General features: G+C 36.5%; 1 protein-coding gene across 1 annotated transcript in view; it reads right to left on the bottom strand.

The window, feature by feature from the left end:
* LOC150089381 (cytosolic carboxypeptidase 1-like) overlaps positions 1–12250 on the bottom strand; it is a 669910-nt gene that overhangs the window by 90892 nt on the left and 566768 nt on the right. Inside the window, exon 19 of the mRNA XM_090389963.1 lies at positions 11460–11531. Coding sequence (XP_090246089.1) covers positions 11460–11531 — 72 coding nt within the window. The remainder of the gene's footprint in view (positions 1–11459; positions 11532–12250) is intronic.

The following is a 12250-nucleotide window of genomic DNA, read 5'->3' as shown; positions in this document are numbered from 1 at the left end:
CACTCTCTGTCTTCTCCCCCTCAACCACCCCTTTATCCATAGCAGCAATTTGCCTCCAATGTCACACTGCTCCAATTTGTGTAGCAGTCTTCCATGTGCAACAGTATCAAAAGCCTATCTAATATCGAAATATATGATATCAAAGTTATTCCCTGCATCCAGTTCTTTTGTGACTGCATCATAGTATCCAATCAAGTTGGTCAGGCAAGACTTCCCCTTAACAAAACCATGCTGTGTCTGAGCTATAACTGAAGTCTTGTCTAAATGATCCTGCAGTGCTTCTTTAACCAGTGCCTCCATTAATTTTCCTGGAACAGAAGTTAAGCTCACAGGTCTATAATTACTTGTGTCAGCCTTTGATCCTCCTTTGTGAATTGGGGTCACATTTGCACATTTCCAGTCTATGGATACCTCCCCTGAGTCTAAGGAAGCTCTCATAATTATGGCTAAGAGTTTGCTTACTTCCTTTGCTGCCTCCTTTAATATAACTGGATAGATCCCATCCACCCCGGGTGCCTTTCTTGTGTTTATCTTCAACAGTTTCTCCTCCACTTTACTCCCAGTTATTTCAAGATTCTGTAGCTTACTGCTAGAGTTGAATACACCTCTAGCATTCCCCTCACTGAATAACTCCTCATGTGTGAATGTCGATGCAAAATATTCTTTCATTCTTTGTACACCTTAACTACAGTTTGCTGTGAGCAACTGACAAAACATGCCATTTCCAATATGAAAGCACCCAACTCATGAGTTCCCACAATCACGCCCTTTTGAAACTGTGATATCTTTACTGCATCCTCTAACTGCTACTTTATTACTTAGACTTTTGCTCAACCAAATACAAATTACCACACTCAGCTTTTTATCTTGCTGGCTATGCAGCATAGTCCATATGGATGTGGGATGGTCATAATTCAGTGACTGCTGAGTGTAAATGCTGTGTTTATATGGAATCAACATCAGCTGAATATCACTAAAAATTATTTTGTGATGATGGTTAGACAAATTAGTCAAATTATTTGAGTTTTTTAGGGACCAAATACAGTAAACTCCCGCTATTCGCGGGGGTTACGTTCCTTAAAAATGTCGCTAATACCGAAAACGCGAATACTGAGTTATGGCTCCCATAGTAATAAAGGGGTTCCGTTCCAAAGTATGAAATATATAAGAAAATGGCGCCTCCGTAGCCAGGTGGGAAGGAGCAGCAGTGCGTAGCACATGCTTCTTGATTAGACCGGGGTTCGAGTCCGTCACCACCAAATACGGAGGATGCGGAAAGATCAGGGAATGACCACCGCATATCCCGGAGCAATATGGCCTTAGTTGCTAATGCTCCTAAAAACCAAATAACAAACAACATAACAACAACATATAAGAAAAACTAGTCTAAAATTTTGTCTATGTATGTATTATATGTACCTTCATAATATGACTATGTACATAGACAGTACATAGTGAAATGGAAGCATATGGTATCGAAATGAAAATAAGAAACAATTTAATATTAAATGTAATATTTATTAGAAATTTCAAACAAATCTTTCAAACCAGCACCTTTGCTAGCAAAAAAACTTATGCCGCCAGTGCTATCACCAGTTTCGCTAAAGTGTTGATAAAGGAGTTTTGCCTTTTCTTGAATGATGAGTGAACTTAACGGAATTTTATTTTGAGTTCGGTCTTCTATCCACAAATTTAAAGCCTTTTCCATTTTTTCTTATTTAACATCGTGAGTTACAGAGCAAATTTTTTAAGCAATTAGTGCGTTTTCACGGACACTACGGCGGATTTTTTCTTCCGATTTCTTGATTGATCATACCGTTGACTCATTGATTTTATAATGTTTTGCCACTGAGGAGACACTTTCACCATTAGAAATTTTGTCTAATAACTCGATTTTATTGGCTAATGTCATCATCATCTTTGATATTTTCACATTTCTCTTTTTATTCGTAGCCATATTTTTGTAGGGGTTAGAAAGAACTTGTCCACAAAAAAGTCACTTTCTTCCATTAACACACTCGAAAAAGTCTGTTTTACACTGCAAAACGGTAGATTTATCATTTTTGTAAGCATATCAATTTATAAATTGATAAATTTATTCAATTTATAAGCATATAAATTAAAAGCAAACAACGAAACCTTCCATGGCAAACGCATAAGACATACTGAACAAGGATTAGCGAGAAACATCCACGCTCGCGATTTTGTCACCCCTCTCCCCCACCCACTGAGCGCTGTTTTGACCGGGAAAGATAATTTTAACCACGACCATGTTTTTTATGGCAGAAAATATTCACGGCGCTTTAAAATTCACATTTTTTTTAGGTTTCATTTTATATTAAATCGGCGATCGTGAATATGCGAAATCGCGAATACAGATACCGTGAATAGCGGGGGTTTACTGTACTCACAGAATGTTCAATATGTGAATTGAAAAGCACTTGAACATTGAAGTCTAAATTTTGAATAAAAGAACACTTCAATACAAGAGTAATACAATTAATGATGCAAAAATAAAATAACTACTCTGCTACTCTGCTGAGCATGCTTACAGCACTATATTTTTTTAGAAATAGGTATGCAGAGTAAATTAACTTTAGATACACACTACACATGCCATTGTTATAGTCCAATTTTTTTGGGCTATATGTATTTATTATAGAATGAATGAAATAAACAACAGGACACTATAATCATTGTTCATATATCTTAACCTGAATTTTTATATGAAAATGAATGTCTAAATGTCTGGACAGATCACAACCATACACATCATAAAAACTATTAAAGGTTTATGAATGGTTATTAACGGTGAAAGAAGATAAGTGGGGGCTCACATCTGGTGAGTATGGGTTTGGCACACCCAGGGTCCTGAGCCGGATATCATCATTCTTCTCTTTCTTGGTGATTCCTTTCTACCACTGTCTCTCTCTCTCTCTCTCAGGGTAACTCGGGAATTTTTTTTTTTTTTTTTTTGGCTGGTGCAGCATAAGCCTCAGGCTTCCTTGCACCATACAGCTAATAATAATAATAATAATAAAAGAATGAAGACAATTATTATGGATGGTTCTGTTTGTAACATTCTTATCATAGGAAATTATGATGAATTATTACAAGTCTTAATAAAACAAAAAATTAAAAGAGATAATAAATTAAAGGTTCATTTCCTGAGTTACAAATCTCCTAATTTTATCGTTAAATTATTGTTATTATTATTATTAGCCATATGGTGCAGGAAGCCTTAGGCTTATGCTGCACTGGCCAAAAAAAAAAATTTCCCTATTACCCTGAGTGAGTGAGTGACTGAGAGAGAGAGAGAGAGAGAGAGAGAGAGAGAGAGAGAGAGAGAGAGAGAGAGAGAGAAGTAGAAAGGAATCACCAAGAAAGGGAAGAATGATGATATCCAGCTCAGGACCCTGGGTGTGCCAAGCCCATACTCACCAGATGTGAGCCCCTGGGGGTCTGGCAGTCCTTTTATCTATGAATCTCTATTCCTAAAATCTTCTATAAATGTGTGTCAGAATTACTTTCCTAACAGCAAGAGAGAATTTTCTATCTTTACTATAAAAAAAAAAAAAAAAATGTATAATCCAACTCAACTTAAAAATCGGAGACCAATTTTTAAATTAGAGTACCAGTTTTCTAGACACTCAAGCTATTAACCATAATTCACAGCTGGACTTGATTTATTTAAATATTTCTTCAGCTTTTCATGCTACTAATTCTAAAGCTCTTATTCTCTTTCCTGAGGAATATTACTCCATCACTACTCATTTGTTACCTTTCCTTCATAATTATATTTTCAAAAGAAAATTAATTCTCCACTTTGACATATTGCACCTATCAGAGTTATTGAGGTGACATATGATGACTGCCGAGGGAGCAGTCAGAAGTGGTCATACAGTTGAATTCACTTTATAAAATAAAAAAAATTCAGAGAGTTTTGTGCATCATTGCCTGCGACATGGGAGAGTGACAAAGATTCTTGTAGATCAGAGAGAAAACTGAATACTGAGTGTAGAGCATATGCTTCACTGTGAGTGATGTCAGACAGTGCATACACTGTGAAGGATCATTTCCTGCAAAAACAGATGAGTGAGGTGGATATGATCTATTCTAGTTCTGGCTAGAATGATTTCCTCCGTTCTATTTTTACGGAAACTAGAGATCCATAATTGTGTTTCAGGTTTGAATCAAACAGCTTGTTATTCGTTTGCATTTTCAATAGAAGTGTCCATTTTTCCTGATACATTCTCTGTATATTGTATCTGTTACCAGTATATGGGAGTAGAACATTTGATGAGTTGTGCTGGAGAGATGTTTTGCAGCATGATTTGCATATTCATTTTTGGAATCCCAGTGAGGGATCCAACAGGAGATAACTATTTGCCGATGCTCATGGAGTTGTATCAGCTCATTTCTTATGAGCTTTAATAAATGATTATTAAGTGAAGAGTTTCTAAAAGCCATCAGAGCACTCTGTGAATCGGTATATATTATTTTTTTGGATTGACTTTGATCCAAAATTTTGGATTTTGGATTTTTTTGGATTGAGCAAAGTTCACCAGGTGCAAACTAATATTTAGTTGAACTGCCTCTGGCCCTGATGACAGCAGCACACAATCGAGGCATTGACAAGGTCAATTTCTGAAGATAATCAACTGATGGTTCATGGTTCCAAACATGAATTATGGCTTCCGGAAGTTCGCAAAAGGTCTTTGGTTTCTTTCTGGCAACTGCAGATTCCGCACAATGCCAACAGTTCTCTGTAGGATTCAGATTCAGGCTGTTTCCTGGGCAGCTAAGAGTTGTAAGGGACCATTCTTCAAACTATTTTTTCACCTGTAACAAATGTAAACACATTACTGTTGAACCTCTAATGCAGAAATGAAGTAAAAGTAACTACAGAAGTGCCTACTTACACTTTTTGCCCGATGACAAGGAGCAGAGTCGTCCTGAAAGATGCAGTTACTTGGCAGATTGAAATGGTCTCTAATGGTTGGCAGCAGTTTGCCTTCCAATATAGACAGGTATCCATTGGCATTTACGGAACCTTTTATAAACTGCAGGTGACCTACTCCGCGATATGAAATGCACCCCCCATATCATTTGGCTGGTAGGGATTCGCCGTAGATGAATCGTTTGTCTCCCATCAGAGCCATGTAGTTGAATTTCTTCTCATCCGAGAAAATAACTGATTTCCACTGCTCGGGGGTCCATTTGACATGTTCCTTACACCAAATTAATTGGGCCTTTTTCATTTTTTGTGTGAGGAGGGGCTTCTTCTTACGATGATGGGCTACGAGTCCATTTTTGAAGAGGGTTCTTCTGACTGTCACTGCACTTGCTACCACTCCTGCATGTTCTTCCCATTCTCTTTTCAGCTCAGATGAAGAAGCTTTACTGTTTTTAAGGCATAAGTGCTTCAAAACGCTGTACTGTTTTGGCATAGAGACTCATTTGTGTCCTGTTCCTTTTTTTCCTACCAGTATTCTTGAGTTTGGAAAGAAATCTACTCACTGTCGACTGATTACAAGACCCTCTATAAGCAATATGACGGGAAGACCATCCTTCCTCACATAAAACAACAATAGCACTATTTCTTCGTGGCATCAACTGCACGTGACTTGCCATCCTGACACAAGCAAGCAATGACTGCAACCCTTGCAGAGCGTGCTTATATAGCTGAAAGTAACAGCTGATGCAATATTATGTCATCACCCACGCATGTCAATCTTATCTGATGCAATCTGTAAGAAATATTGCCATATATTTACGTTATTCGGACGACAATTACAATTTTAAGGGGTGATGCACTTTTTCTGAACACCAGTGTATATTTCTTTATATGCACTGCATGATGCTGTTATGCTTATTTGTTTGAAAACTTCTGATTATGTCACATTTTTTGCCATTTGAAAGTGAAATATCACACCTATATGTGATATACAGGGCAATACATTGCCTTTTTCAGATTTTAGATGGAAAATCTTGCACAATATGTTTACTGAAATTTTATGTCATATTTCGTTTGGAAACTTACTGAAAACCATTATTAACTAGGTGTGATGTAGCCGAGTGGTCAGGAGCAAGAATGCAATAGCACATACTCGTTGAGTGGACTACAGTTTAAGCCTGTGGCTGCTAAATATGATTAACAACTGTATTTGTGATTTATTGTAAACCCTACAAACTTGGTGGTCATGCTGGAGTATTTTTTTTTTTTTTTTTTTGTAGTTGTTGGCTCATAGGCTTCTGTGGCCATAATGCACCTCCCAAGGTTTTTGCAGTACTCTGATCCAAGCCCGAGGCGGGATTCGAACCTGCGACCTTTGGGTTGCTAGGTAGGCACTTTACCCACCCGGCTAGCCCGGTCGGCATGCTGGAGTATAAACAAGAACTTTGTGAGATTAGCTTCACATCACATAAATTCAATGAAATATCACACATTACAGAGAACAACACTATTATGTGTTTTTCAATTTTACAATGTTGACTACCACAGAACACCTTAATTATCAATTTGTTAATTTTTTACCAATTTGTTAATTTGTAAGCAGAAATTCACAAAATTTAAAAAATATTAATCAAATTTTAATGTCATTTTATGTCATATTTCTTCAGAAAATATAATAAAAAATTATTTATTTTTTATTATATTTTTTTTTTTGCAAAAAGAAAAGGACGCAGAAAAATTTGGTTTTTGCAAAAAGATGGAGAAACTCTTTGTTGCCGACTGTATTATGATGGTGAGAAGAAGAGAAGTCAAATCAAGTAAAAAAAAAAAAAAAAAAACCTGATGAACAGTCCATTGTAAATCCGGAGAATTGCCAGATATAGAAACTTCATCTATTACTGAACTTAAAAATTTAACGTTATTTACAAGATAGAGAAAATATGTAAATTAGGAGGCTGTAGAAAAGGTAAGAATTAAATTTACAAAATATCGCAGAAAATAACTTCACAAAATTACTCAATTAAATTTAAAAGATATTTAAACAAATTAAGGAAAAACAAAATTATTATTTTTTTTCTATTAGACTCTTACCCTAATCTTCAATTCTTGAATATAATCAAACAGGGTTAACTGATGCATGTCTGGTCTTTGTGACTGCCAACTCCCCCAATCTGCTTGCATCTAGCCAGTTCCCAAAAAAGGACAACAAATACCGTTCTTCCAACTATCAATCCCATTGAACTTTAATCTTTCCAAATTAATGGAAAAATCCATCAACTACCAACTTCCGCTATCTTGAAATCCTCCATCTGATCAATGATCAGATGTGGATTCCAAAAGTGTAGCTCTAATCGTGATATCTTGGCTTACATTACTCATCTTTGGATAAACTTGATTGAAAACTTTGCAGAAGGCAGTTACTCTTGATATTTCTAAGGCTTTTAAATATTACAGAAAATAACTTCATAAAATTACAGAAATTAAATTTAAAAGATATTTAAACAAATTAAGGAAAAACAAAAATTTTTATGTTTGACATAAACATCTTCTAAACAAGTTTCCATCTTGTGGTCTGCTTTCTGCAAAACCGTTTTGGGTAAACCAGTTTTCTTTCTGACTACCCACTAGGGGTAATAGTAGAATCTGCTTGCCATTTCTATATATGTATTTCCATGGGCAGGCACTGTTCTTCTGATTGGCATCTCTAATTCCACTCTCTCTTCCAAACCAATACGAACATGTGCCTTAACTAACCAACATCCAGTCAGCATTCAACTCCGAACTCACAGAATTAACTTTTCCTCTTCACCATTCATCTCTTTTACTTCAATTCTTTAGAACAACCTTCTTTCACATATATTTCTGAAAATTACAACCTAACTTCAAGCCTCAAGTGAACAAGTCCCATTGACTGGAAATCTCATCCATAGTTTTGCTGATGAGAGCACATTGCATTCCACCTTCCAGTTTGAGAAACCTTGCCCTGCAAAAACAGCTTCAACTTCTCGAATATCCACTAACAATTTCTTAAATGCTGATCTCCAGGTGAATTCTCCACTGGGGCAAAGATAACTTAGTTGATTTCAATCTTTCTAAAACTCAGTCCTGTCTTATTTCTTGCAAAAATAATTCTTCTGCTCCTATGGTTATCTTCGATGACACTGATTTCTATGCAAGTTCCTGTATCCACATTGGCAGTACTCTGACTTCTAATCTTTCTTGATATAAGCACAATACAAATATTGCCTCCTCTGCATCTAAAAAACTGGGTTTTCTTTTCTCTTTTGCTCTCAGCATTACTTTTCATACATATTTCTTGAAAATTACAATCTCAGAAGTTCAAGTCTAATGTCAATGAGTATCTTCTTTCATCTTCTCAAACCTTCAACCCATGCATCGTACTAAGTATTATAAATTCTAATACATCTCATATTTGGTGTTTTCGTAAACAAAAAAAAAAAAAAAATAAAAAGATAATACAAAGGTTGGCAGGGTGGTAAATGACAGAAACCAAAGTGTACTAATTAAAAAAATTTGGAGATTGGCTGAGAAGTGGCAATTGTAGCTTAACATTGATAAATGCAAGGTAGTGCACATGAGCAGCAGTAATCTCAGAATAATATAGCAGTTGGGTGGTACTGGGTGGCAGTGAACAAAAGAAATATAGGGATAACTATGACATGAAGTTCAATGAGCTGTGTAGATAGACTGCTGTATAGATGGGCTCATGGGGTCAATGATATGCAAGAATTTTGTCAGCAGGGACAGTGAGGTGATATCTCATTGCATAAAGCAGATGGTTAGGCTGCATCTTGAGTATTGCATATATGAGGGGGGGTTCAAAAAAGATTTGTATTCTCCCAAAATTAGTTTTGACAGAAAGATGAAATTTTTTTGTTTGATACCTTGAAGTCTATAGCAACCACACAAATTTTGGTTTTGATCTGACGATATTTATTTATTTTTTTTATTTGCAGCACTGAATGAAGTGCTGCAAATTGGATACTATGATGTGGTCACAAAGGAACTAGATGGAAAAAATAATTTTGATATCATATACTTGGATTTCCGGAAAGCTTTTGATTTCCTGATGGCATTAAGGGCAAGTTGCTACAATGGATAAAAGGGTGGTTGTGTGGGAAAAGTGGTAATCAATGGACACTGCTCTTTGTGGACTAATGTTGTTAGTGAAATCTCCCAGGGTTCAGTGTTGAGCACATTGTTGTTTTGTATATTTATCAATAATATTGACTGAATGTCCAAGTTTGCAGATGATACAAAGGTTGGTAGGGTTGTTAATGACAGTAATAACAGCATGTTACTGCAACAGGATCTAAAAAAGTTGGGCAAAAAAGGTTGAAAATTTGTAAATATTTAACCCCAGGGGCTCATATCTGGTGAGTATGGGCTTGGTACACCCAGGGTCCTGAGCAAGAAAGAGAAGAATGATGATCCTCACCATCATTCTTCTCTTTCTTGGTGATTCCCTTCTACTTCTCTCCCTCTCTCTGGGTAACTCAGAAATTTTTTTTTTTGGCTGGTGCAACAAAAGCCTCAGGCTTCCTTGCACCATATAGCTAATAATAATAATAATAATAAGGCAGTGCTCAAGGCCACACCTTGAGCACTGCATACCGGTCTGGAGGCCTCATTTTAGGAAGGATGTAGAGTTGCTAGAAGGAGTACAGAGAAGGGCAACAAGATTAAAGAGGGGAGCAAAGGAGTTTTCTTACCAAGAAAGGCTTCAGTTCTGCAAATTGCAGCATCTGGAGACAAGGCACTTGCGAGGTGATCTGATTGAGGTGTATAAGGCCTTGATGGGATTCTTCCTCTTGCTCAGATTACAAATCTGAGGGGGCATAAATTCAAATTGAGGAAAAACAGTTGTAGAATAGATGTGCAGAAATTTGCCTTTAGCAAGTGGGTAGTTGATTGCTGGAACAAACTTCCATTTGTCGTTGTGGAAGTTGATAGCTTAAATAAATTCAAGAAAGCAATGGACAAACCTTTAGAGTGAATGGATGTGTGAAATGGGATTTCTTTTTGGTTGATGCTGTATAAGCTTTCTTTCTTGCATGATATGCCTCTACTAATGCTAAGTGAAGTGTCACAATGCATAAAGTGGAATATCAGTGATTTGGTTCCTCTTTCTGCAAGGGGAACACCTAAAACAATCCAGAATGGCTGCTGTGGAGAAAATTGCTAACAGCATTGTTGCACATTGGTATAAACATTTCAAACCTGGCAGAATCTCAGTGCATGAAGAACCAAGACACCAGTAACTGTTGTAATAGAAATGTGTTACAAAAATTGAGGCATTAATCCTGAAAGGTTTCCATATTAGATTTAGATTCAAAGAACTAGATGCAGAACTCCAAATAAGTGTGGGGTCTGTGGAGAACATTATCCATCAACAGTGGCATATGAGTAAAGTGTCTGCTAGATGGGTTCAAAGACTTCTGACAAACTTACCAGAAGAAGGAAAGGGCATAATGTGCACTTGAAATGTTGTTGATGTGCCAGGAAAAGCAACAGTAGTTTTTTTTCACAGCTAGTCACCATGGATGAAACTTGGATCCATAACTATGAACCAGAAACTAAACAAATATCAAAACAATGGAAGCATGTAGAATCACCTCCCCCCAAAAGTCAAAGGTGCAACGAAGTGCTACAAAAGTAGTTTTTTTGTTTTTTGTTAGTTAGTTTTTTGGAAATAGCAAGGTAATACTAACAGATTACCGTCAAAAAGTTTGTACTTTAATGGAAAAGTATTATTCCAACCTCCTCATAAAGCTACAGGCTGCTATAAAAGAAAAAAGATGGAGGAAAGCTATCAAAAGGTGTGCACCTGCTCCACGATATACCCCTGCATATTTATTGCATGACGCAGTAAAGTGTGCCCACAAATGTGGGTTTGAAATATTGCCATATTCTGCTTATTCCCCTGACCATGTACCCTCAGATTTCTGCATCTTTCCTGTTGTGAAGTTCTTTCTTCATGGAAAACACTTTGCTGCTGATGATGAGGTGATTTCTGCTGCCAAGTTGTGGTTTAAAAGACAATCAGAGGACTTCTACAAAACTGGGCTGCAGAAGTGTATTGAGAGGTGGAAAAAATGTGTCATTTTGTCTGATGACTGCATTGAAAAAGTTTAATACATGGTGTTTGTTTCACTATGTATTAAATTCACCATGTTCTATTACTACTTCTAGGTGAATACAAATCTTTTTTGAATCCCCTCCCCTTCTGTAGGTCTGGAAGTCTCATTTTAAGAACATGGATCTGGATCTATTGGAACAATTTTCTCTCTGCCACTGTGAAAGTGGGTAGTTTGTATAAATTTATGGAAGAATCAAAGAAATTATTAGAGGGAATAAACAGATCAGTTGGATGTTTTTTTTTTGGTTTTTTTTTGCTGATGCTGTATATGCTTGCTTCCTTGCATCATTTGCTACTACTAAATATTAATATTATATGTTATGTTAATATTAAGTGAAGTACCTTTCATTACCCAAGATGAGTTGCTCTCACCAGGATGCACCCTGGACGTCAAAAATATATAAGGACGGTTACCTAGAAAAATAGAAAATTTCAAAGATGTGACAATTGAGCATAACTATTGACATAGTATGAAAATAGTAGTGTATAATCTATGTAAGAGCTGTCATTTTTTAATACTCCTTAAGCCACTCCAAAAGAAATTATTAGAAAATTTTTGAGAGAAATTACTGGAATATACCATCCCACTGCAGTTTTCAACTGCAGCTGGACAACAACAGAGGTTAATTTTAATTTATTGTCACCATTCTTCACATTATTATAAGCATTACTCCTATTAACATTACTACATAACAGGACTTCTTAACAGAAGTAACTAAACTCACCTTTTGGTCATGCCACTTATAATGAGAGAGTACCACATGAAATCAATGATCACATTAAATTTTTATGGTTTACTAACCCTTTAAGCAGAGAGTTTATCACATAAGTGTGGGCCCCCACAGTGAATTTTGATGAGCCCACAACTGTGGGAAGGCACCTCCATAGCCAGGTGGGCAGGAGCAGCAGTGCGTAGCATACGCTTCTTGATTAGACCGGGGTTCGAGTCCGTGCCCACCAAATACGGAGGATGCGGAAAGGTCAGGGAATGAGCACCGCATATCTCCGGAGCAATATGGCCTTAGTTGCTAATGCTCCTAAAAAAAAAAAAAAAAACAAATAACAAAAAAAAAAAAAAAAAAAACAACTGTGGGCTCTGTGGTAATTTTTTTATGGAGTTCTGAAATTTTGTA

This window comes from Mastigoproctus giganteus, chromosome 2 (assembly GCF_048544385.1).
Source record: "Mastigoproctus giganteus isolate SK-2022 chromosome 2, ASM4854438v1, whole genome shotgun sequence".
NCBI lineage: Eukaryota > Metazoa > Arthropoda > Arachnida > Uropygi > Thelyphonidae > Mastigoproctus > Mastigoproctus giganteus.
Note: the sequence above shows the minus strand (reverse complement) of the source record. Positions and strands in the feature narration are given on the sequence as shown.